The 27,928-nt window shown below is 37.0% G+C and overlaps 1 protein-coding gene across 1 annotated transcript; it reads right to left on the minus strand.

Moving 5' to 3' along the window:
• Nucleotides 1–24,295: 24,295 nt before the first annotated feature.
• LOC140010590 (uncharacterized) lies at nucleotides 24,296–26,689 on the minus strand. The gene is made up of 5 exons (XM_072057889.1): nucleotides 26,280–26,689; nucleotides 26,152–26,182; nucleotides 25,579–26,035; nucleotides 25,379–25,527; nucleotides 24,296–24,478 (listed from the first exon to the last, which is right to left on the minus strand). The coding sequence occupies exons 1-5, from the start codon at nucleotides 26,687–26,689 to the stop codon at nucleotides 24,296–24,298; spliced, it is 1,230 nt and encodes a 409-aa protein (XP_071913990.1).
• Between the last annotated feature and the right edge of the window lie 1,239 nt (nucleotides 26,690–27,928).

The following is a 27,928-nucleotide window of genomic DNA, read 5'->3' on the forward strand; positions in this document are numbered from 1 at the left end:
ACTTACTTACCTCCGTCCACCGTACATCACACCGAGCCCGCAAGATATTTATAAGGCGATACTCCACGAGCATGTCAAGCAAGACCTCTCATTAGGTCGAACTTATTTGTCTTATGGCTCGTCAAGGTTCCCGACAAAACCCATGCCGACTCGAGTCCAAGGTCGGATTATGAGTTTGGACGTCCCCCATGTACATTTGTGTGTCGAAAAGATTCACTCCAACGACGTATGCAGTCATAGCATACTATTTCATGTTAAACAAGCTTTTGATACATTCTAGTACTCATGTCATATCCAGCAGGTCATTCATTATCAATCAAGTCATTCACGAATTATTAGTTTTGAATGAGAACGAGTGCGATAAAGTACACACTCGACACTAGTTTCAAAACTTAAATCATTGGTAACAAGTAGACATGTATCAAGTTCACAGGAGTTCAAGTAAACATGCACTTAACACTCACCGATATAAGTAATGAAGAAGAAATATCACTCGGAGCTTTAGGCATTCACTGTGGGATCCTCTTGAAGGTCCTCTTGTGTGCCTGAGCAATTAATAATGGGCTATTACTGATAATTTCAAATGATAAGGAAGGTCGTACATTAGTACGATATTAGAATATATCTCGAAAATCGATCCGAGGTTTCTTTTTAAAAATTGAGACTCAATAGGGTTACAAAACTCGAGTAAAAACGGATCATTAATCCTTAAAATCATTGGATGGGAACAGGTACGTGCTAATTAATTTCAAAACGAACGACCGAAGTCGGAATAGGACAGGTCACGTCACAATCCGGCCGGATTGGAGGCAGTGACTAAGCCTCTTTTTTTTTTTTCCAAATTCTAACACCAATCCGACCGACTATCTTGGCCGGATTCTGGTGAATAGTTTTGCACTCGAATTTCTTTCAAACGGTCAAAAATTTTGATTTTTGGGACATTTTTTGAAAAATCATAACTCACTCCCTAATTGTCCAAAATTGAAAAATTTGGTACTGTTGGAAACAACTTTCAAAGTACTAAAAGTTTTTAGAAGACATCTTTCCATGAGTCCAAGTGGAAGGCATTCAAATTTTGGCTTGAAATTGATAACTTGAGTTATCAAGACAGATTTAAGTTGGTTTTTGGCCAACTTTGAAAATTCGGCAAAATTCACTCAATTTGAACTAGCTTTTGAAATTTGGAACTCTATTAGATTTATAATCCAAGTTTAAAACAAATCAAGCGGGACAAGAATTGAACTTTTGAGCACCAAGATATGGTGACCCAAGATTACCAAAATTTCCTTGTTAAACAAGGGTTTTTTTTCCAAGTGTAAATCATAGATTTTGGAAGTTTAGTTGTGCATTGAAACGGCCTTGGAAGAGCACCAAATTTGCTATGATTATATTACCATATAAGGGCTATTCCTCTACCAAATTTCATAGATAAATAAGCACGGAAAGTTGGTTAACCAAATCACCAAAGTTTCAAAATTCCAAGGCAAATCTGCCTTGTGTGTGGGAATTTCCTTTTCCAAACTTCTGACCAAGGAAAATGGCTAAAACATGTCCCATTTATTATGGTCAAATCTAGTAAGGATTCAAGACACAATTGGTAGGTGATCTACACTAAAAATTTCGAATAACAAGTCCCAAACCAAGATTAGTTAAGGATTAGTCCAAAATGAAAAATTCCATCACTGAGGCAGCCCCAAACATTAGCCACAACTCACTCAATTCAACTTGGAATTGAGCATGGTTAGTGGCGTTGGAAAACACTTTCATAAAGCTAAAATTTCTCAAAAGAAACCAATTTCAAAATCCATCCGCAACTAGCCCACATTTGAGCATCAAGTTGTAGTTCATGTTCTGCCCTCTACTGAACCAACGAAACAGGACAGCAATTTTCAAACGAATGGTTTGACTCATTCAAGTGGAACCAGGACATGAATTTTATACCAATAGTAAGCTGGGAATGACTAGTTTCCATTACCGCAAACGGCACTCGATTTTGACATCGGAGAAAAGAGTTATAGCCGAAACAAAAGGACTGCCTAGGCAATCCGGGAAAATTTTCCGGTTTTGCTATCCTTTAGAAATCAATACATTTGGTCATCCAAACCATGTTATTTTTCAATAAAACTTTCTACATCATCCATATAACATGTATACATCATAAACAAGTCATTAGAATCTTAAAAAGTCTCACCAAAGTGCACGAACATGGCAGGGGTAAAATGGTCACTTTTGCTCATTGCACCTTCCTTGAGTTTCTATCAACAATACAACATTATTCCACTAATTTAAGCACTAAACCAACATTAATAACATCATCATTCATCAAATCAGTCTATTCAACCAACGTGGGAGTTTATAGAGCCCATAAACAATTTTTCAACATAAACCAGCTACCCACATGCATGCATGAGGTTAAATGTGCACTACTACTTCTCTAAAGTAAGATTTGAAGGGTTGATCGTCACTTACTCTCCTAGATGTGCAAGGCAGAAATTCTCGGCCCTCCTTAGCTCAAGAAAACTGTGGAAAGTAGCCCCCTTTTGTAGATTAAGATGATCACCAAGTGTTTAGCTAAGTGTGGGTGAAATTTGAGGTAAAATGGGTGGAGATTTTGTGAAGAATTGGAGAAGAAAAATGAAAGAGCTCTTTGGTGTTTTCCTCCTCTTGATGGCCAGCCAAATGAGAGAGAAAAGTGAGGGAGTGTTTGTTCAAATGAAACTTCCAAGAGAAGCTTTAATGTGTGGCCCAAGTTTACCCAAAAGTCAACTCTCCTTCGCGTGCGCACGCGCACGTTTTGTGCTCGATTCCTCTAGAGTTTATTTCACTAGTGCGCTAAACTTCTAATGCACTTATATTCATTTCAATATTACTCACTCTTAATTGTTCCAAAATAAGGGTCTAAAGTCCCTCAATTAAATCGCGCGTGTAAAAACGCTATTTTCAATTTAAGCGCGATAAAGTGAAATTTCTAAGAATTTCTATAACGCTAGTACCACTAACTGTCACTTGAATACTCAAACATAAAAATACCTATTTTAAAATCATTGTGCAAATCTCTAATTTTTCAAGCTTATTGTACCCCCAAATCAGCTATAATCTCCAAACGCGTATTTACTATTCTCATTTAACGAGTTTTCAGAATTTAAATTTTGAGACAAGTCAGTATAAAAAAATAATGAAGCTATAAATCCATGTAATTAGGTCTAATGAGGTTAGAAAATAATATTCAGAGTAAATGGGCAATTAAATATTTAAATAAGTTCAAAATGAAATTTAAAATATTAAATTTTGTGAGTCCTCACAATAAGTATCTTTGAAAGCAAAGGTAAAAACTGTAAACCACCATTTGAGATGTAAAGGAGCAGCTATGCGGAAAATTTACTACCTCTGTGAGGTGACCAGCCAACCTTCCGATCCAATGTTCTGGGAATATCATACTGAAGACACCACTGTCACATCTGTCCATGTCGTCTTGTAGTTAGTCAGGTGGAGTATATTTGTTGCAATAAAATATAGGTAGATCTAATAATAATGATGAGAGAAGTCAAAATATATACACTTTATTTGGTAAGCGATGAGGGACATCGACAACTGCAAAGGAAAAAGTTGAGAAGTCAATTTTCTTGCCAAACTTTGTCACTATGACCAACCCAAAGCACGTTTCTATAGCACACTCGAGTATGTAAAACACATTAGAGATACTAATGTTTCATTGTCGATAGACTGTAATGCATTTTGATGACAGTGCAACATACCAGTCAATTAAGTACACTTATATCTTTGCTATTTGCTTCATCGCTGTTAGGGTCTAAGAGGTGCACTTCTCTGCGTGAGACGTCAAAACAGTAGACAAATCAATACCCCTCTATGCATATCGAGACATGTATTTGAAAGAAATAAGGTATAAACAATGCAACACGTCAAAGGTAAGTAACCTGATTAAATTTTTTGATATTCAACATACAAGAAAAAAGCTTAACCAGATGGTGCTAATTGCATACCAACTCACAATTCGCTGGGTCAACCCCCATATTGTTATTACGTACTTTGAATAGTTTTTTAAACTTAGCAGATAAGCTGGCATTAGACAGTGAATCGAATTTTGACATTTTTAGAATTTCTTCCTATGAGCATTAGCATGGGAGAGTGGAAGGGGTGTTGTAAATACATTAGTGAGAAGCTCATGGACACAGCTAAGTAATTTAGATATGATGCTATAATAATTTAACAGATAATATGGGGTCTCCTATAATTTCAAACTCACAACTACGATGGGTTCAATGATGTAGCGTTGCATCTTGCTGTTTTTGACAGTCTTTCCACCCCAATTCATAAGACGGGCAAACATGTCGATCACCTAATCAATATTCAATTCAAAACGAACAGAGATTGAGTGTTACAATTGCGGTTACTTATCACTAATCCAATTAATAAATTGATAATCAAACAACATCATTAATCGTAATAAATTACTGACCCAATTCGACACATGCATGTCATTATCCAGTGTCTTCAAGTCAAATCGTATCAGAGAGAATTGAAACATTTAAATAAGTATGTCCCTATCAGATCCGAGAACAATTTAATGATTTACTAATATAAGGATCGAAAATAACCTAAGAGCAGAGTGAATTAGGTAGATTTAAAAACTTACCAAGTTGTGAGGCTCTTTTTGAGTACTTGCCCTCTATTTCTAAAAGACCACACAATGGAGCAGTTGATGAGAAGGCACAAGTGCTTGTGAGTAGAAAAGATGAACAATTTATATATCAAGACAGTAAGTAAAAGAGATAGAGTGTCAAACCAAATATCAAACTCCTCTTAATTTTGAATATCACTTTATAGAGCAAGTTTCTTCAAGTTGATTAACGTACAACCAATCTTTTGTGTACAAAGGAAGGATCACTTCCTCCTTGCCTCAAGCCACACTTGGTCAAGTAAGAAAGTTTTACTATAACTCAGATAACCCTCACAAAACTACACTATTAAAGTAATCGAATCACACTAGAAAAGTTTATTGAAAATTACGCAACTAAGAGTACAAATTTTCTTTGAAGAGTATTTTCATACTTGAATCACTCTAGATCTGATGTAATCTTGATGTGCAAAAGTTGTTTGAAGTTTCTGACTATGCTCTATTTAAAGGAGACCAAGAAAGTGCTTCATTAATGTTTCCAACGGATAGAAAGTAGCTGAACAGTCAACTAGCCGTTGGGAGTATCGAACGTCTGATGCTTGCGTCCGACAGCAGACAGAGAGTTTGAGGAATCGTCTTATTTCTATTGGACATCTGGTGCAAGCTCTTTGTGCATCCGACAGCAAACAAAGATATTTGAGAAATCATCTTGTTTCTATCGGACGTCCGGTGGAGACATATTTAGTATCCGATGGTTTCGTTGATTTTGAAGGATCCTATCGGACGTCCGATGCTTGTGTCCGAAAGAGGTCAGTGAGTTAGGTGTAATGTCTTAATTCTTTCGGACGTCCGGTGATGGAGTTCTTCATGCATCCGAGGTTGCGCAATGAGTATCGGACCTCCGATCCTATTTTCTTGAGGGTCCGACAGTTTCAGCATACTTTGTCCCTTTCAAATGTGTTTAATTTTTGAATCTAATTTGCTTCATAGTTGAAAGTATTTCTTGAAGAGATATTAATATTATCCATTATTTTGTAAACATAAAAAATTAGGGACCATAGTCAACATTCTCTCCTTTTTTGATGATGACAAAATAATGGATGGAAGAAAAAAAAAAGATAAAGCATATGAGCATAAGTTCCCCCTTACTCATTGCATCCATTTTCAGAATAACTCCCCCTTTCACATAACATCCATTTCTTCTCCTTTTTATCATCATAGAATGAGAGTAAAATCTAGCAACTATAATCCATAATGTAGTTGTCATAACATAGAATCCAAAGTACCAATAAAAAACAGAGAAATGATACCAAAATACATTAGCAATTCAACGAGAAACCATCAACGTTAACCAGGATTCATTAGTACAAAGTATTTGAAACATCAAAAGAGAAAATACAAAGGATGCATTCAAATATGAAGTGCAAATGACCCTAGAGTGCCTAAAGTGTAATCACAAAATTTCAAAAAGTCACAACATTTAAATTTCGAACAATTGACACTTCTAATATTAACAATATCCAAATCAAGCAGATTTTGAACTTTACAACTAGGAAAACGAGATTTTTGAAAGTATCATCTTTGTGAATAAGAAAAAATCATCCAAGTGTATTTAGAATGATCATCAATAATGACTAAGTAATATCTCTTACACCCAAACTAACAATTTGTGCAGGATAAAAAAAATTAAGATGTAAAAGCTTCAATGGTTTTAAGGTAGAAACACGTCATCTTCAAATGTCACTATGTCACGAGACTTTGGTTTGAACTTGAAGACCTGTGATGGATCACCGGTCATGTGACTTGAACATCCATTGTCTACGAACCACTTTGATTCTTTAATGATATTCACCAGATTCACCTATTCAAGAGTTCAAGAACTAATATATGGTACCCTTTAATTTTTGGGTCCATGAGAGTTAGTATCATGTCTTACTATCCACATGTATTTCATGTCTTTTCTCATGTTCTTCCTCACATAGCAATCACTTTTCATATGACTTTTTTGATAATAAAAATTACACATAATCAATGAGTTATTTACATGAACAAGTTTAATAAATCTTACTTGTCTTCCCTTATAAACAGCAAAATCATTTGCAGCAGAATTTATCTTCTTCTCGTAAGTGCCAAAATGAGATTTTGTTTTATTTTCTTGAAAACAGTTTTGTTTCTTATATTAGAGTAACTCATTTAAATTATCCATTCTTCTTTTCAGATCACCTTGTTCCTCTTTGAACATTTCACAAGACTTTATTTTTCTATCAAGCTTATTTTGTAAATCAATCTCAGTCTTTTTCAAGAAATCATTTTCAGTTTTCAGTTTCTTGTTTTTTTGAAAAAGGCGTGTATTGTTCTGAAGAACAAAACTAATTTTGTGTTTCAATTCCTTGTTTCTAACATAAGATTCTTTCAAATTATCATGCAATTTTTTAATGAAAGATTCAAGATCATCATCAGTTTCACCATCTCTATCAGATTGAGAGTTACAAGTTATTATCTCATCATCTCCAATGGCCATGAAAGTCAATTGAGCAGATTCTTTTTCCTCTTCAATTCCACCATCGGAGTTGCACTCATTCCATGTGAATTGGAAGTTGTTAAATTTTGATTTTCTTTCAACTTTTCTCTTCTTCATTAGACACTCACTCATGTAGTGTCCAAATTGGTGGCATTCATAGCATTTGTCACCTTGCTTTTTGTTGGCCTCATACTTTCCTTTGTTTCTTGCATTGTTGAATTGATTAGAATCTGAATAGTTAGGTCATCCTCTTCTACATCTTGTTTTGTTGAGGATCCTCTTGAAGTTTCTTGTGATGAGAGCAAGATCACTGTCATCAACTTTCATATTTTCTCCATCCAAGGAGGCCGAATCATCTTCATCTTGAGATACTTTTAGAGCAATACTCATTCTTACCTTTGCATCTTCTTTCTCTTGTACCTTAGTCTTAAGTTTCAACTCATAAGAGGTAAGAGAATTAATAAGTGATTCAATAGGCATAGTATTCAAATCTTTAGTCTCTTCAATAGCAGTCACTTTACTTTCCCAATCTTTGGACAAGGCATTCAGAATTTTCTATTTTTCCTCACCTAGAGAGTATTCTTTTTCCAACACTTCTAAATCTTTAATGAGATCATTGAATCTACAATACATTTGATCAATATTTTCATGAGATTCCATCTTAAATGACTCATATTTAATAACTAAGATAGATTTCTTTTGTTCTCTAATATTCTCATTACTTTCAATTTATCCCAAATTTCTTTAGTTGACTTGTAACCCTTGACTCTAATAGATTCATTTGAGTTTAAAACACAATATAACACATTCATGACTTTTACATTTAAGGTGAGATGAGCTCTATCTACAGCAGTCAGTTCATTTCTTATTTTTTGTTTAGATCTATGAGTATTTTCATCTATAAGAAAAGCATCATATGAATCTTCACTAATAATAAATCACAATTCAATATCAATTGATTGCAAAAAAATAATCATTCTTTCTTTCCAACTCACATAATTTGACCCATTAAACATAGGTGGTCTAATGACAGAATATTCTTCAAAAAATATAATATTATTGGTTGTCATTTTTACTCCTAAGCCGATTGAGTTTAATCTCAAGGAAACCAAACTCTGATACCAATTGTAAGGATCGAAAACAACTTAAGAGAGGGGTGAATTAGGTAGATTTAAAAACTTGCTAAGTTGTGAGGCTCTTTTTGAGTACTTGTTCTCTATTTCTAAAAGACCACACAATGGAGCAGTTGATGAGAAGGCACAAGTGCTTGTGAGTAGAAGAGATGAACAATTTATATGTCAAGACAGTAAGTAAAAGAGATAGAGTGTCAAACCAAATATCAAACTCCTCTTGAGTTTGAATATCACTTTATAGAGCAAGTTTCTTCAAGTTGATCAACTTACAACCAATTTTTTGTGTACAAAGGAAGGATCACTTCCTCCTTACCCCAAGCCACACTTGGTCAAGTAAGGAACTTTTACTATCTCGCAGATAACCCTAACAAAACTACACTATTGAAGTAATCGAATCACACTAGAAAAGCTTATTGAAAATTACACAACTAAGAGTATAAATCTTCTTTGAAGAGTATTTTTACACTTGAATCACTCTAGATCTGATGTAATCTTGACGTACAAAAGTTGTTTGAAGTTTCTGACCATACTCTATTTATATGAGACCAAGAAAGTGCTTCATTAATGCTTCCAACAGATAGAAAGTAGCTGAACAGTCAACTAGCCGTTGGGAGTATCGAACATCCGATGCTTGCGTCCGACAACAGACAGAGAGTTTAAGGAATGATCTTATTTCTATCGAACGTTCAGTGCAAGCTCTTTGTGCGTCCGACAGCAAACAAAGAGATTTGAGAAACCATCTTATTTCTATCGGACGTCTGGTGGAGACATATTTAGCATCCGATAGTTTCGTCGATTTTGAAAGATCCTATTGGATGTCCGATGCTTGTGTCCGAAAGAGGTCTGTAAGTTAGGTGGAATGTCTTAATTCTTTCGGACGTCCGGTGATGGAATTCTTCATGCGTTCGAAGTTGCGCAATGAATATCGGACGTCTGATCCTGTCTTCTTGAGCATCTGATAGCTTCAGCATATTTTGTCCCTTTCAAATGTGCTTAATTTTTGAATATGATTTGCTTCATAGCTGAAAGTATTTCTTGAAAAGATATTAGTATTATCCATTGTTTTGTAAACATCAAAATTTAGGGACCAAAGTCAACATTCAAGTTTATCTCAGATCTCTTTTGCTGATCTACAACCTTTAACTCTCGTAATCCAAAATTATGACATGTATCGTATATGACGACGTGCTAACATTCATGCTTTGTTAGAAGTCATGTGTTTTGGACACCATGCCCAGTAAGTGAGATAGGATCATGAAGAACTACTGTTTTGTTAGGAAATTTACTTGGAATTTTTGTTTAGGTGTCATGATATGCAACTATTGTTTTTTTATACAAGCTTACTGTTACATGAGCTAGTAGAATGTACTCAGTTGATCGCAACACGGTGCTCTTCTTTGTTGCACGTGTAGACTTGTACTTTATCTCAATCTCAGGGCCTCCTAAAATGCAAGAAACATGGATTTTATATGAAAACATATCTCCTATTGTATAACAAATCGTAAACTAATTGTAACTTCCCAATAACTATTTTGTAACACTGTTCAAGTACATTGTGACTAACAGTTTTAGTTAGATTTAACATAACATGACACACGCTGCTTATCTTGATGTAACAATAATAAAGTCACATATTCTTATTAACCTTAACTCAGCTTATCTAGTTCGTGGGTCATGTAACTAACAGTGGTGTATTATAACAGTAAGCTTACAATTTTTCAATTATGACGCCATAATCGAATATAGGTAGTAGTATTATGGTATAAACACATACTTGTATGTCAATAACTTTTATAGTAATGTTACTCGATTAGAACTGACGGGTTTTACTACAAGTGCAAGTTAACCCGTTTGACTGCAAGTATACATGCCAAAATTGTAATGTAGGGCATGTATCGGGTCGATCCTACGAGAAGCAACTTAAACAATTACTAGATCCTAATTTAGTCTATTATTTAGACTCACAATATATTTGAGCAGAAAATTCAGAATTAAATCTAACTATAATCTTTTTACTATCCAAAATCCTTAGCTAGATAATTCCAATATCACAATTGGAGAAAAATTCACCAAATACTTGGATTTAGGGATGTAAATTTCACTTATGACACAAAAAATCCAAATGAATGAACTTAATACTTGTTACTACTCTTGTTTAACCAGAGATTTATTTCCAAATATACCAAAATCACATTCTCATGATAATAATGGTCTAGAACAATTTAGTTTTTCCTAATCTCTTGGTAAATACTAAATCTGTTCTTGTTTATGCATGAAATGCAAATTTCATCCACTTGAATGCATCTCTATTCTCCTGAACATACTTGTCAAACTCTACTCATGTTTTTCTATTATTTTTACTATTTTTCAATGAGTAATAACAACTATAAACCTGCTATTGGTGATCAAACAGCAACAAGTAATCTAACTTGCATAAGTAGACAAGTTAATAAAAGATACAACAAGTATAAATCACATTCAATTCCTATTATTTAGCCATAAGTTTCATCTACTCTCTAGATAAAGGAAATTAGCTACTCATGAATGATACAACACTCATAACTTTATTAATGTAAAACATCATAAATTACAAGTACAATAAGGAATGAGGAAAGCTTAGCCAAGTAATGGTGAAGCCTTCCAAAAATCTGCTATGTCTTGCACTAGATGATTACAAGATGAAGCCTCCAAGTGTTCCTACAAAATTTTACTAGTTAGAGAGAATTTGCTATCAGAAAATCTGGCTATGTATGTTTCCCTGACCTCCCCATTGTCTCTGCATGAAAGCTGGTCCAAAACTCCTTTTTCTTGGTCAAATTTTCCATCTTTTGATTCCCAAATCTGAAATTTGTTAAGATGCCCTTTTTGTCTTCGAAAACATGTGCACCGAATTCCCTTACAACTTATAACTAGAAAGTAGTATGACCACAAGAGAAATGGTTGAGCAAATTGCAGATTTTCGGCTACAAAACGCGACTTGACAAAATACGCAATAAAGCCACGTTTTCATGACTCGCGTTTTCAACTCTGTGAAATTGGCCTCACTTCAACTGCAATTTTCTCTATGATGGAGGCTGAATTAGCTTTTGTACAAAACACAAACATTGTAGCGCTTTGAATTAGCTTTACAATTCTTCAGGAATCATCCAAATCGGAGTTTTATAGCCTGAGATATGATCGAAATACTATCACCTAGTCAAACCCTTGTTTCAATTTTCGACCATAGACTGCAGCTTCTATATTTCGACTTTTTGTCCATGAAAACAACAGAATTGGATTTCGATGTTTTCATACCAATTGTAGGTCTCTTTCTTAGGTTTAAAATGGTATACAGATCACCTCAATCCGATAAGTGTAGCTGCAGATATAGTCGAAATACCAAAGAGTGTCAAAACTGTCTTAAACTGCATTTCTTTACTTAAACATTTTTCACTTCATTTCTTTTTTTAACCACTTGAATTTATCACCAATTATCTACTTTTCACCTCATTTGACATCCTTTGGTGATTGAATTATTAATCCTGCAAGAAAATGAAATTTTTACCATTAAAATTAATAGAAATGCAATATTAACCACTTTTACCAAAAATGTATATTTTTACCAAAACCTAGTTATTTTAATTATAAAACTAAATAATATTAACTAATAAAATGCATTTAAAAATACGTAAAATAAGCCCTTATCAAGAACCTTATGAATGCACAAGCATACCAACCTTTTCGCTTTCGACCATATGACCGCAACCTACGTGGTGTATGTGTGTCATGCAGATGTGAAACCGATGCAGCTGCAATCAAAGGCCGTTGCACCGTACATTGACCTTCTCCGACAGGTTCTGTGGTGTTTGACTTTTATTGGTCCTGCTCTTGAAGGTGTTCTTTACTTCCTTGCTCAGTTGTTGTCATCTTGGTCCCGTATTCGTACCCATGATGAGTGTTATCAGGCACAATTGATGAGTTATAAATTGGATTGTCCATCTCCATTATATCTTCATTCAGCTCTGGGAGTTCTCTGGCTCCAACGTTTGTCCTCGTATTTCCGTCGACACTAATGGAAGGAGTGTTCCTTCTTCCTTGTATTTCATGGCCTTCAGTTTGGGCTACGATCATCGAATTCCTACAGTCATGTCCTTTCTCTTGCCCACAAATATTATTAGGTTCTATAGTTGCTGCTCCTGCCCTATTATCTTCACCGAAATTCCTCTCCTCGTAACGCTCTGCATTGCGCTTATCTTCTTCCGACCCTTCCTCATAATCTTCATCAGCGTCATCGTCCTCATCATTGCCCCCTTCTTCTACAGATTGATATCCCAACTCTTCATCGCTATCAGCTTTCTGGTGCATTGCATGTGTTTTCTATTGCAATTTTTTTCCTTTGTCCAATGCTTCAACCCCAGACGATGCAGCTTTTGCTCTCAGATGAGAAGAGAGCATTTCTGTAATTTTTAATATCCTCTGTTGGTTACTAACAACAATGTTATACAGCTCATGTAACTCAGCCTGCAGTTACATGACGACATTATCAATCCATAAATTGTTCACATGCTCTTAAGAATGGAATAGAATATAGAATGGATACAATTACCTGGTATCTAAGTGAAATACCCTAATTTAACAATTGTAGTACTGGCATAACACGTTAAGTATAAGTTCTATCACATATAATATTTCACAACAAAGATTGCATTTTCATTTATTTATAAAATGATTATCCAAAAGATCACTACATTTTATGTTTTACACTATGGATACTTAATTGAAGATAATTTATTTGTTCAATATAATATTAGGATTTGGGTTCATATATTAACATGTATCTGTATGTTTTACAAGCGTGTATGTTATTTTGACCCATACTATTGACACTAAAATGTAGTGATTACATCAATGTTTGCATAAATTTCATTAACCATGGAATCGACCCACTTACGCCAACAGCAGCATGCCCGCTGTCCATCATCATCCCTACCAAATCAGGGGGTAGTTCAGAGGCCACGCACCATATTCATTCTTTACCGAATTATGGGATCCAACCTTCAACATCAAATTTAACCAACCATTTCAATATGCATGCCATGTAATACATACACAAACTTTTTATATGATATGGGTTAAACAATAAATAACATGTCACCAGTTTTCCTTTTCCATAGCTCCCAAGATTCTTAATCTCCAATGCATCCCTTTCAGAGATCAGAGCATCTGTCCATGCCTTTGCTTTTGGTATAGTCCTTGGCAGTTTATACATTAGTATTTCCACTCGGTCAAGATAATGAATCTGCAATAAAATAGAACAATTAATTCAATTACAGCATTGGCTTAGTGCATGCCTCATTGTACATGCATTTATTTGAGCGTAATTTAATCAATCCTTCACACTAACTTGAAGAGAACTAGTATGCAGACAGTAGTTCACATACACGCAAAAGTGATTTATCGTTGCATTATCTAATCATTAAAGCAGGCTTCAATCATGACTATAAGTACCTAATCTTACCAGCAGAACGAAGATGCATCCGCCAACGTATTGATGCTGCTTTTGACTTTTCTTTTACACCTCTAGCACCTTATTGCATAGTACGATTCTGACATACTCAGTCCAGTTAAATATCGCCACCTTATCAACCAATTGCGTATAGGTCCAAAGTCTAATTTTGTGCTCGGCTCTGGTGCTTGGTGTGAGAACCCGAAAATTTTCTTATTTATCAAATATTACAAGTTTACTTAAATATTTATTTACTCATTTTCTCTGAATTATTTATTTCGACCATTTAAAATCCATTTATATGGAACAATGCCTCTTTTATATTTTTAAAGCGTTTTGTTGGAAAATTCACTTTTTGAAAATTCGTTTAGTTCGGAACAACGAGTGCACATTTTTCGAGACTATACTTGAATCGAGAGTGTATTAATATTGGAGAATTAAGAATGATTAATAGTAGATTAAGAAAAGTTAATTGAGAAATTAATACTCGACTCATTTGAGAACTCGCAAAATTTTCTATTTTAAATTCCTATTACTAGCTTGTTTAAATATTTTATTGGCCGTTTGTTCCAAATATTTTATTTCAATATTTTTATACTCAATTACATAGAATTATGGCTCACATGTATTTTAAAATGACTTGATTCCAAAATTTATTTTTTGAAAGTTAGTTTAGTGAGAATAGTGAATACGCGTTTGGAAACAATAACCGATTTGAGAGGACAGTGAGTTTGGAAAATTGGAGAATTGTACATTAGTTTTAAAATATGTATTTTTATATTTAAGTGCTCAAGTATTAGTTAGTGATACTATCGTTATAAGAATTTCTTGGAAATTTCACTTTATCGCGCACAAATCGGAAGTACGCGTTTTCACACGCGCGATTAATTGAGGGATTTAAGACCTTTATTTTAAACTATTAAGAGTGAATAATAATAGTATAAATGGAAGTGCATTAGAGGTTTAGTACATAAGTGAAACAAACCCGAGAGGAAACAAGCACGAAACGCGCGCGTTCGCGCACTATCCTTAGTTGACTTTTGGGGCATTTTTGGCCACACATTCTTAAGTTTCTCATGGACGCATCACACCAAATCAAAACCCTTCCCTTCATCACTTCAAAGTGGCACTGCAACACTTTCTTTCTCTCCACAAAACAGCCGTGCAACCAAGGAGGAAAGAAGCAAGAAATCTCATTCATTTCACCACCCAAACCTTCACCAAATCACTCCAAAATTTAACTACAACTTGCTAACCACTTGGTGATCATCTTAAGCTACAAAAAGGGGGCTACTTTCCACGGTTTTCTTGGGCTAAGGAGGATCGAAAATTTCTGCCTTGAACATCTAGAAAAGTAAGTGATGATCAAACCTTGAAAACTTGATTTATGGGAGTAGTATTGCACTTATAAGCTTGTATATTCACGTGGGCAACTTTATTTATGATGGAAAGTGTTGTGTGGGCTCTATGAACTCCCATTATGGTTGGATGGACTGATTTGTTGTATTTTGATGGTATCAATGTTGGTTTAGTGCTTAAACTAGTGGAATAGTGTTGTATTGTTGGTAGAAACTCAAAGGGGAGTGAAGGTGAAAATTTTCCAATTCTGCCCCTATGTTGTCCGTGACCCTTAGGGTGATTTTTTCGTGGTTCTAATGGATTATTTATGATGTATATATGTTGTGGGGGTTGTGTAAAAAGTTTCATAAAAAAATAACGTGATTTGGTCGGCCAAACGTTGTGATTTTGGAAGTTCGCCAAATCTGGAAATTTTCCCGTCACTGCCCTGGCAGTGTTTTTCAAACGGCCATAAATTTTTACTCCGATGTCGAAATCAAGTGCCATTTGCAGCACTGGAAACTATACATTTCTAGATTTTCAGTAGTATAAAATACATGTTCAGGAGTCTGTACCAATCGTTTAAACATGACTATCCTGTTTCACGTCTACACTGAGAGCTCTGTTTTGAGCAGTGAATTGATGCTCAAATATGAGCTAGTTTTGGATAGATTTTGAAAATGATTTCTTCTAAGAAATTGTAGCCTTATGAATCTAGTTTTCAACGCCTCCAACCATGCTCAATTCCGAGTGAATTGAGTAACTTATGACCAGATTTCGAAACCAACTCTGTAGGCGAAAACCCTCATTTTGGACAGGTTGTAACCAATATTGATTTGGGACTTGTTATTTTGAAAGTCTTGGTGTAAATCACCTACCAAACACATCTTGGATGCTTATTAGACCTTTTCTACACCAATGAACCATGTTTGAGGAAATTTCCTTGGCCAAATGCCTGAAAACGGAAAAACGGAAGTTCAAGGCAGGTTTGCCTTGGAACTTCTTGGGTCTTTGGTGGTTTGTTAACCGACTTTCCATGCGTATTTTTCTATGAAATTTTACAGAGAAATAGTCCTTATATGGTAATATTATACTGCTAATTTTGGTGCCATTCCGAGTCTATTTCGCTGCTCAACTAAACTTCCAAAATTCATGATTTGAGTTTAGAAAACCTTTGTTTAACAAGGAAATTTCAGTAAATTTGAGCTACCATATCTTGGTGCTCAAAACTACGATTCTTGATCCGTTTGTTGTGTCTTAAACCTAGCTTGCAACTCAAATTGAGTTACAAATTTTAGAGGCTGGTTTGTACTGTGTGAATTTTACCGAATTACCAAACTTTGCCGAAAACCAACCCCAAAACAGCAACTTTGAGCCAATTTTTGAATACCTTCCGTTTGGAATCATGGAAAATTGTCTTCTAAGAACTTTCAGGACTTTCTAAGAGGTTTTCAACGGTACCAAGTTTTTCAATTTTTGACTTGTAAAGAGTGAGATACGATTTTTCAAAGATCTCATATCAAAACTGAAATTTCCGAATCTTAAGGAAATGGAGTTTCGAATTCTCCTTATTCCTTCGATATTATTTGAACGTTTTATACTTGATTTTAAAGATGAAAACTCGATTGCTCTTGTGTTTTAAACCATCTTTGAGTCTCGATTTACAAATAATTGGGTTCATTTTCATGAGATTTTCTTGAATTGTACCCTAGTACAATCTTCTTCGATAATTGGGGTTTATAAGTGACAAGTGTATAATAAATAACTATTGTTTGCTCAGGGGCTCAAGGAGACCTTCACGAGGATCTCGAGGGGACCACCTAAAGGATTGTTTAAGCATTCATTCTCATATTTTGATTGGTGAGTGTCATGTGCATGAATTTGTTGCTAAAGTGGTTAACTGTTTCTTATCCGTTATATGAATTTCAAATTTTGAGACGAGTGTGTACTTTACCGCACTCGTTCTCTTTCAAATGAAATTATATTCGAATTTTGCTATGTGAATTCATAGCCAACTTGTACATGGTAATGTAGATATGATTCGTATTTGTGATTCGTATATGTGATCCGTACTTGTGATTCCTATTTGGAATCGTCGATTTGAGCGTTGCTTATCGACTTATATTCATATTCGTATTCGGGGGACGCCCAAATTCGTTGGCTAACTTTGAGAATTGAGCCACCATGGGCTTGGTCGATAAGCTTAACAAACCATGAGATATTCGTAGAGCATGATCTATTGGAGAGATCTTGCTCGGCATTACTCGTGCAGTATTGCCATAATATACTCGAGTATTATCAAATATTTGATGAGTGGGCCCGGTAAGGGGGTGTAATGGTGACGGATTCGAAGAAAAGTGATATATCTACGGATTTGATACTTATGTGGTTGACGGAGTGTCAACGTGAGATGTGATCAAAATTTCGACTCGACTACGTAGAATTTAGCTCCTGAGAGCTACAGTATCCTTGAATTGTTTTTGTTTATTTTTTCTATTCGAAATGTGAATTATTCGAACTTTATAGCTTTACTTACTTACTATGTAATTTGTGGCTACTTGGATTATGTGTTTGCATATGTGTTTCTTGGCCTCACTGAATATTGGCTCATCCCATTAGTTTGTTTTCCTTAACAGGTTGGATTGGAAGATTTTGGAAAAATCGACTAGATTATACTTTTGATTGGAATCTGGGTTGTAAATGTTTAGTCGACTTTTAATGGTTGTATTTTGGGACTTGATGTATCTTTTGTGAATCTGATATAAGATTTGAATATTTAGTTAAGGAAGCAATTTTTCTTCATTTTGACTTGTAGTATTTGGTATGTATCATTAAGTTCGATTTGAATTGTCTTGAGCCCTGGCGAGAGTTGGACAGGCGTCCCGCGGATACCCTTGGGTTCGCCCTTGGGAGAATTGGGGGCGTCACACTTGGAGTCAATAGACATCCACAAGCAAATGTAACAAATAGTTGTTTGAATTCTTCCTCTGCATTCATGGGTACTAATTCATTCGACAGCTCTTTCCATTTGTATGTCCTGCGACTTGGCCAGTTCCCCCAACCTCACTGGTATCAGTGTCTTCAATTGGAGCGAGACCTTCATTTGGGATCTCCAAGATTAAACTAATGTCTTTTGATGTTAAAGGTAGCATACCATCTCCATGTAGATTGAACCTGCTCAATATTGGATTAAAATTATCGACTAACTAGGTAGCTATGCCATTAGGAATCCAATGACACTGTATGTCTAGCAGCCCTTCAAACCCTATGTCTCTGATCTGCTGCTTTTTTGTTTCATCGATTCGTGAAACTAAGCTTAACATCTGCTTTGGCGAGCAACAGATAGTGTACTCTGATTCTACACCATTTTTTAGATATATGCATTAAGCACGAAGAGAGTTTCATGAAGTGTTTGACGAATCATGATGTGTATTTACCTTAACCTGAACTCGTGCTTTTCACACTATCGGCTTTCCAAAACATTCTATTTCTTTCTCGTACTCTTCTTTGTCTTTCAAATACTCCTCTTTTCACTTCCTCACATCTTCCTCACTCAACTTATTGTATGATGCACGGGCAATATCATTGTACTAAATTGAATAACCAAAGTCAAAAGACACGTTAAACTAAACCCGTGTCATTGCTCGTTTCACTATTTTTTTCTTAGTTTGACCATCAGTTGAATGATTGCAGCGTTTATTTTGCTAGGCCAGCATACCTCTATCACCTTAGCACCCTTCGCCGAAACCATGCGATGATACTCTTTCCGGCCGACATTCAAAACTCCAAAGTTATTTGTGTTATTTACTAACATTATTTTTTCCTCAAAGTCAATGATCTTACATGAACTTTATCCATGGATTCAATGGTGGGACTGGTTCTGCGACCCTGCTTGTTCCTTTTGTCTGCATTTCTTCCTCTCCACCTAAACGATCATTTCTTTTATTGGTTCTTTTCCTTCCCATCTAGCCACTGCATTATCAATATTGTAATACATTATAATGATGACAAATCCAACCTGCCATGACCATACACAAGCACTGGTCACTTAGCTATTTAATGATTTGGGTGGTGCCTCGTGTTCTATACCACCAATTGTTTTAGTTAGTTCTTCTTTGTCTGCTTCCTGACGTGAGTTTCTTGATCAGGTTCTTGCCATATAAACTAATGTTTTTTACAAATAAACTGCACTTCAGTTCCAAAATTTCATTTTCAGCCACACGCATAATATATGATGAAGTACTACTAAGCATAATATATGAGTTTCAAATATTAGTCACATTAGCTATAGTATAACTTGTAACATTTTTTTTCATACTGAGTAAGTCATTCTTCACAGTTTATTATTTATTCCAACTAGCACTAATCAAGATAATCTATTGTCCTACCTATCAAGTTCTGCTTGGGATCAACTTCTTCTTCTATTTATCACGCTATTGTGCAATACCAATGAAGTAGCACACAGGGGCAAGCAATTTTACAGTATGTTGATGTAATTTTACAGAGCAATTCTATTACTGTCACTTTTGACATACTGTATATAACAACTATCAAACATGATGTCTGACCACAACAATTACTGAACTAGTAATCTTTTTTTACAGTACACAGGGGCAAACAATTTTACAAACCAGTTCTATTACTATCACTTCTGACCTACTGTGTGTAACAACTATCAAACATGATGTCCAATCACAACAATTACTGTACTAGTAATCTTTTTTTCACAATTTGTTTGCCACCGTGCAAAGTTTTTTGTTAATTATGCCTAAGTTAGTCAAATCATAATCTATTCTCCTACCTATCAAGTTCGATGCAATCAACTTCTCGTTAATTTATCACGCCATTCAACAATACAAAAGATGTAACAAACTCGTGAAGCAATTTCAAAGTATGTTCAGCCAATTTTACAGAACATTTCTAATAGTGTCACTACTGAATCACTGCATATTACAATTATCCAACATGTGACAGCCCCACCTTCCCCTAAGACGAACCAAAGGGTTCGGCGGACCGCCTGCCCAACTCTCGCCAGGACTACGGATTCAAAACACACAAACCTTAAACAACGCGCGATAGAACTCCAAGCAAACAACCAATTGGAGGCTACTAAGCCGAAAACATGATCACCAAACCATACTATGAAATGGGACTTCGATTAAACACATCAATGAAAATGAAAACAAAAACGAAAACGAAACAAAACGGCCACGTCACAATCCAGCCAAGACCTGGCCGGATTTTCGGCCGGATTGGAGGTCGGATTCAGGGCAGTGGCCAACTCCATTTTTTTTCAAAATTTCTCTGCAAATCCGGCCAACTATTCGGCCAAGAACTGGCCGGATATATGGCCGGATTCTACTGCAGGTTTTTTCCAGAAATTTTTTCTTTCCTTGTTCGAACGCCGCACTCGCCCGATCTTTCCAACGGTTACAATCCAAGTTCATACAACCATAAAGGCATGCATTTCTCAGCAAACATACACAACTATACACTTGCTAACATATATACATGGGTGTCTTCAACAAATCACCTAAAGTACAGGTCAAAATATTCGTACTTATACAAAATACAATTAGGGCTTCGGTTACAGAGGAACGTTAACAAAAGCATGTGTACAATTAGATCAACTCTTATCTTCGAAATCATAGTTTTTCCAAAATTTTGAACCCTGTAAGGAAAACAAAGATAACGGGAAGGGAGTGAGTTTATGCTCAATAAGGTACCAAATATGCAAGAATTATGGCATTTCACTTTTAATCAGTCAAGTACTCATACCAGATATAAGAATGAAATAGTTAAACACATGGATTCAAATAGAAAGGATACAGGTGGCTCTAAGGAGCCAAATTTCCATTTGCTTCACCATAACTTGATCAAGTAGTAGTTGACACTCCGTCAACTTTCAAGTAAAATAACCAGTCCAGTAGAGCACCACTTAACGCCAAATTTCGTCCACCAACCATACCCCTTACCGGGCCCGAACGCTTCAACAGGAATAGGAATGGAAATAGTCGAATATACTGAAAATTCAGAGTCTCCAATACCCAAAGATTTTCCAAGAACATGCACCCATGGATTGTCAATTTTCCACGACCAAGCCTTGCTAGCTCGATTCAATTAACTACTAATAAGGTTGAGCTCAGATTTAACAGACACAGGAAGGTCGTTGGATACGCGTCCAAACGACATCATATCAGTCACGAGTAATAGATTCAATTTATGTAGTAAACAGTCACACAGGCAAGAAAACGAGTGTGATAAAGTACACGCTCGTCTCATTTCGAATAAATAGAGTTTACAGTAATTCAAGTCACATATTTCAACTACAAATACACTAGCTAAGTAATAATTCAGGGAAGTGGTACACTTACCAATTCAAGCAAAGATAACTTCAAAAGTTTTCTTCCAAATGATAGTTTTGATCACCGTCACGTTCTAATAACAACCAAGGTAAAACAATTATGGTTTTCCCATCCACAAACCCAGAAAATGGAATGCACAAATGAGACTCGACTACAAGTCGTATGCCCAGTCAAGTGAACTACTAGGGCAAAGAAATAACAATGTGACTTTGGAGTAAAAATATAGCGATTGGTCTTAATACATGAACGACCATAGAACCCTTCATTTCTAGCCAAAATCAACCCAATTTCAAAGGAATCAAGTAGGCCTAAAATTTTGGACAGCATGTCCCTTGTATTTACCTATTTTCCAGCCATTTATGGCTTCATTATTTTTCTCAATTCAGCTGCAAAGTCACACACAAATAATCTTACCACAATAGCTTTTTACTAGGTTCAATGTCATTCAATTACAAAACAATGCTAGCAAGGTGACTGGAACTAGTGTTCAAGACAAATAACAAAATAATAAGTTTGACGTCTCTTGGTGTTTTGGTCACAACCGATGCTACGCTTATCGGATTGGGGTACACTTTATGCTGTTTCGAAACTAAGACAGAGAACAACATTTCTTATGAAGACATCAACATCCAATTCATGCATTTTCATTATCAAAATGTGACATCTCAGAGGAAAACAGAAAACTACCTGCAAAACTGTACATTTGGCAGTCAAGGGTATTTTTGTCATTTAACATGCTATAGTGATCTGATTGAGCTAAAATTTTGTAGGAAACTATTTAACACAATTTCCTACAACTTTCATGTTTTGATCTAAGCCTGATTCGGTCTCTAACATAGACGAACATACAGTGAAAAAATAGGGCAGATTTGAAACCCTGATATGAATTTTAGGTACACAAGTTGAAAATTCCTTTAGGCAAAGTAAACTAGCCCATAAAACCTCAATAATTCATATAGAAAAGTTTTTTTTTGGCTAACCCCGTATACGGGGATGGACGCTACCCCAAATTTTATTCAGAATTCCAACAGTGTGCGGTGGACGAGGCTGACATTCTGCCAGTAACATAACAACTCTATGGAACCTATGCCAAGCGTACATAAGGCATCTGTAACTTATCTAGGCGGGCTAACCCCTTTATATACTCTGGGATTTGAGAAGGAGAAAATCTTTGACAAATATGCGTGGAGCTTGCTAGATTTGCAAGGGCATCTGTAACTGCGTTTGCTTCCTTATAGGTGTGAGTGAAAGTAACTTGTCGACCCAGGTCTATAGTTTTGATGCGCAAGATAGTACTCCATGCTTTCCAAGGAACGCTTCCATTGCCAGTCACTAGAGCTGTTAAGCCAATCGAGCAGCTCGAAAGCTCGTTAGAGCTCGGCTCGTTAAGGCTCGAGCTCGACACGTTAATTTTGGTTAACGAGTCAAGCTCGAGCTCGAAACATGCTCGTTTAGTTAACGAGTCGAGTAAGCTCGACTCGTTTGATACTTGAGTAGCTCGTTAGAGCTCGTTAATGAAGGACATATTTGTCATTTTAGAAATCAAAATTATATAAATTAAAAATTATAGGTTTTTATTAATGTTAATTTGCACGAGCTCGAGCTCGTGAAACTCGACTCGTTTGTGATAAACGAGTCGAGCTCGAGCTCGAGCTCGAGCCACATGTACATTTAACGAGTCGAGTTCGAACACATTTTAAAGCTCGTTTTCTTAACGAGCTCGAGTCGAGCTCGGCTCGAATTAAACTCGAGTCGAGCTCGGCAGCCAAATACTCGGCTCGACTCGGCTCGATTAACAGCTCTACCAGTCACCATGTGCATCAAGACTTGAGAATCCATTTCAACGTGCAAAACAGTGAAATCTAGTAGAAATGCACATGCCTTCTAGCAGCGCCAAGGCCTCTGCTTCCATATTTGTCATTGACCCCAAAAACGATGAGAAACCGCTCAGGATGGTACCATCTGAATCACGTAGCACTCCTCCAGCTCCTGATGGTTCGGGATTTCCTAAAGATGAGCCATCAATATTGAGCTTCACATACCCGCTTGGCGGCATGACCCACGTGACCCAGCGCGGGAGCCCCTGTCTCCTCCGTGTCATGCTAAGCAATAACCCCGACTGCATCAACTCCCTGTCGTCTTGCATCACCTAGATGAAAGGGTAGGCCTGGGAAATGCTGAGTAGCAAAGCCTGTATATTCCAACAAACCTGTGTTGGCGTCACCCTAACACCCTCGTACATTGCCACGCTCCTAGCCTTCCATAGTCCCCAACTTATGAGTGATGCCAGTACCTTACATAACTCACCCCGAGCGGTACTTTGAGATTTATAAAGCCACCATTGCTGCAAACGGCAAATGACGCCATTGGGGGGTTGAATAGGTATCCGGAGGGCCCTGGAGAAGAAATTCCACACCTCTATATCAAGCGAGCAATCGGACAAAGCGCGATCCTGAGACTCCTCGGTGGGGCAGAACTGACATTTAGAAGGGAGTTGGAAACCAAACCTACGCAAAGCTTCAGGGAAAGGCAAGTAGTTATTGAGCAGCTTCCACATAAAAATGGAAATTTTGCAAGGGAGCCGACAGTCCCATATACATCACGTTGAACCAAGGTATGCCCGCTGAGGCCGCATTGCATCCCATGCTAAGGAGACAGTAAGCTCTCCGGAGGTTGTAAGGACCCAGGCTCGCCGAACTGTGCCATCTAACTCTATAACCTGCGTGAATTGGTCCATCGTGTCGCGAAGTGCCAGCATTCGTCTCCAGACTTTGGATGCTGCTTGCTGCGCCCCACTGTGCACACTATATCTGGATCTCATGAAATCGGCCCATAGGGATGTGGAATTGCAATACCGCCATCACAATTTACAGCTAAAAGCCCCCTGTATGTCCTCAAAGCAACGTAGCCCAAGCCCGTCCTCAGCTGTGGGGTAGCACAAGTTCTTCCAGGAGCACCAGTGGTGTTTCGGCCCGAACTCTGACTGACCCCAAAAGAAACCTGCCATTAGTCATTCTAGGCTTTTAATCACCTCTTTGGGGGGATCCATGACCACCACCACATGCAAGGGTATGGCAGACAGAACATCTTTAATTAGGATCAAGCAACCTCTTTGTGTGAGAAGCTTCTTCTGCCAACCCGTAGCTTAGTAACAAATTTCTCAATCAAAAATTGAAAGAACTCCTTTTTCCGACGAACCAGCGTAGAGGTTGCACCCCAAATAAGGAAAAGGAAAGAAGCCATGTCTGAACCCTGTCAGATGTTGGATTTGGCGGATTTGGCCAGCGCCACACCGCTTTGACACTATAAAGAAACTTTTTTGCTTGTTGATCCGTTGCCCCTCCCCATTCTGATAGAGAGTTAAGAAACGGAGCAGGTTGCTCACTGATCTCCTATCTCCACGAGCAAATATCATAATACCGTCCGTGAAAGCCAAGTGTGTGATACTAATACAGCCTCTCGGTATTGCATAAGGGGCCACACTACCATCCGCCACCAGTGCATTTAACCCCCTACTAAGAGCCTCAGATGCCAAAATAAATAAAATAGGGGACAGGGGGTCGCCTTGCTTAATCCTGTGTAATGCCTGAAAAAAACCCCTCGACCTGCCATTCACCAATACAGAAAACCAGTTTTGAGAGAGATTATTCAAAATGAGCAAAATAAATCTATAATCGAAACCAAATTTTTGGAGGAGCCGCCGCAGAAACCCCCAGGACACTCTGTCAAAGGCCTTCATCATGCCCAATTTGAAGATGCAATTGTGACCTTGAGCCTTCCAATTGATGGACACCACCATTTCTTGTGCCAGGAGAACATTTTTGGCTATATCCCGGCCTTGACAGAAAGTGGATTGTTCCTGAGAAATAATGCTTGGGAGGATGGCCCGTAATCTGTCACCTTCGTAAAAATCTTGTTTACGAAGATGCATAAGCTAATGGGGCGAAAATCTGCAAATGTAGACGGGTTAGACTTCTTCGGGAGCAAAACAATCAGTGTACTAGCAATGCCTTTCGGGATTGGTATGCCAGCCATAAAATCTCTAGCCACTGCTCAAACATCAAAAGCCACAGTATCCCAGTAGTGTCTGAAGAAGGTACCTGTGTAACCATCCGCACCTGGAGCACTATCCTTGTCGAGGTCGAAAACAACCCTTTTTACCTCCTCCATTGTTACCTCTCTTAACAATTCCACATTTTGGTTTGCAGTAACAAGCTCGGGGACGTGGATTAGCAATTCGTCTATCTCTCCCACTTCTTCGGCTGTTAAGAGTCGCTGAAAGAAGTCAACCGCTTCACGCGCAATTTGGTCCTCATCTTCAACCCATGCCCCCTCCTCATCCTTAATGCGGTGAATCACAAGCTTCGTTCTTTTCTCCCGGACAGAAGCATGGAAAAATCGTGTGTTGCAGTCACCATCCTTCAACCATCGGAGGCCCGCCTTTTGGCGCCAATCCTCCTCTTGAATGAGAAAGCTTTTCAATAGATGGCCTTGAGCGCAGTGAAGGGCCTCCCTTGCCTCCTTCGTTGGGTGTGCTTCATATAGGACCTCCTTTTGCTGAGCATCAATCTCGTGTTATCGAGCAACTTAAAATATATCTCCAAATTGATGTTTGCTCCAGTGCCTTAGCCATGTTTTCAATCTCTTTAGCTTGAATGCCAAATGGCACATACCATACCCTTATGCCGGAAACTCCCAATTACTCTGTACCGTTGATATAAACCTAGGATTCGAAATCCAAAATGTTTGGAATTTAAATGGTTTTGGGACACTAGCACTGGCAGGCCGCATGCTCACTAACAATGGCGAGTTGTCAAAGGTGGTACGGTTGAGGTGTTGAATAGAAGTATTCGACAAGAAGCCTAGCCACTGTTGATTGACTAGCGTCCTGTCCAATTGCTTCCAGATTCGAGTCCCTGCTCTAATGCCCGACCATGTATAGGAGCTGCCGGTGTATGGTAGCTCCTGGAAGCGGCAGTTAGAAATGGCTGTGTTAAAATCAGAGATTGCTCCAAGATCTTGAGGTGTCCTATCTGTGTATTCCGCCAGTGTACTGATAATGTTAAAATCCCCTCCTATTAACCACAGCCATGTGATCGATCCTACGATAGAGCTCAATTCGGACCATAAGGTCTGCCTTTCGGCCCTAGTACACTTGGCATATATAAACGATGCATTAACAGTCTTGGTCCAGCTGTCATGCCCCGCCATAACATGGAGAAGTTGCTCCGAATAGAAAAGTTACCAAATCATGAACAACCCTCAAGCATCACATGTGATCAGACTTTTTACCATAAAACTGAAATTTACCATAAAACTACTTCAAACCATGAAATATCCTAACAAAACTACATATTTAACAACTCTAATCCACTAATTTGCAATTATTAAGAGCAAAAGGAAATTTCTAGGTAAATTACCTTGGAACCTTAGGAAAGATGATAATTTAGGGTTTCTTCTACAAAAATCACTCCACCAAGACCTTTATCCCTCCTTAGATAACACTTTTATGGAAGGGTTTGCGATTTAATCGGTTGAAACTCCCAATTTGGACAAGAAATTGAAGAACAAAGTGAAGTCTCTCTCTTGTGTTTTTTCTTCTCAAAATTTCGGGCAAGAGGGGATGAAATGGAAGAAAGCTTAGTCAAAATTGATGTTAGGAAAGTTAATAAAGGTTGGTCAAAGTCTAACTACGAATCGGATCGCGACAGTTGGCACCTTGAATGTTTTAAGCTTATCTTCTTTCTCCCAAGGGTTAATCTATCTAGCTAACCTCTAATTATCTCTTAACACCTTGTAAAATAATATCCCTTTACAAAATTTCTACTAATCGTCAAAAATTTTATCACACGAACCGCACTACCGGGTCCCACGTCTATAATACATTCCAAACTTAACGTATACTAACTTATGCTAGAAAAATGATTTAAAAACTGTACTTACTTATAAAAATGTATAGAAAATTAATATCTTAAAGGAAAGTATATATATATATAATGCAGGCAAGGAAATCAAATAATGCCTAGAAAATATGAAAATTTTCGGGTTCTCACACTCTCTCCCTCTTAAAAGAATTTCGTCCTCGAAATTCACTTCGTTGCTCACAAAACTTGATTCTACAGTGTTTTCTTCTACTTTCCAAAAGTTAAAACAGCAGTGAAGATATCAACCAGCAGTGCTAAGAAAAATCAGTGAAGATATCAACCATTTTCCCCCTTTTCGAACCACAAACTAAACTTTTCACTTCACTTCAAGACTAAACTATAATAAAAGATTCATGAATTAGGAATGAATATTGTCCAATCACCCATATTTACTATTACTCATCAAAATACTAGATGCTAGGTCCATTACATCTATCGGGAATACACTCACTACATAAAGTTTGCATACACATAGTACCATAAATACAATTATTGCAGCCAACCCATCACTAATTGCTAACTTTAA

Source organism: Coffea arabica, chromosome 7c (genome assembly GCF_036785885.1).
Source record: "Coffea arabica cultivar ET-39 chromosome 7c, Coffea Arabica ET-39 HiFi, whole genome shotgun sequence".
Taxonomy (NCBI): Eukaryota; Viridiplantae; Streptophyta; class Magnoliopsida; order Gentianales; family Rubiaceae; genus Coffea; species Coffea arabica.

Bases quoted from the DNA above. Each gene is read 5' to 3' on its own strand.
- LOC140010590 (XM_072057889.1), bottom strand. From the start codon at position 26,689: ATGGCGGGGCATGACAGCTGGACCAAGACTGTTAATGCATCGTTTATA. The intron at 26,036-26,151 runs GTATGTGCCATT...ATTGATGCTCAG, and splicing joins GTTTCCGGCATAAGGGTATG to CAAAAGGAGGTCCTATATGA. The intron at 25,528-25,578 runs GTACCTTCTTCA...ATGTTTGAGCAG, and splicing joins AGGTGCGGATGGTTACACAG to TGGCTAGAGATTTTATGGCT.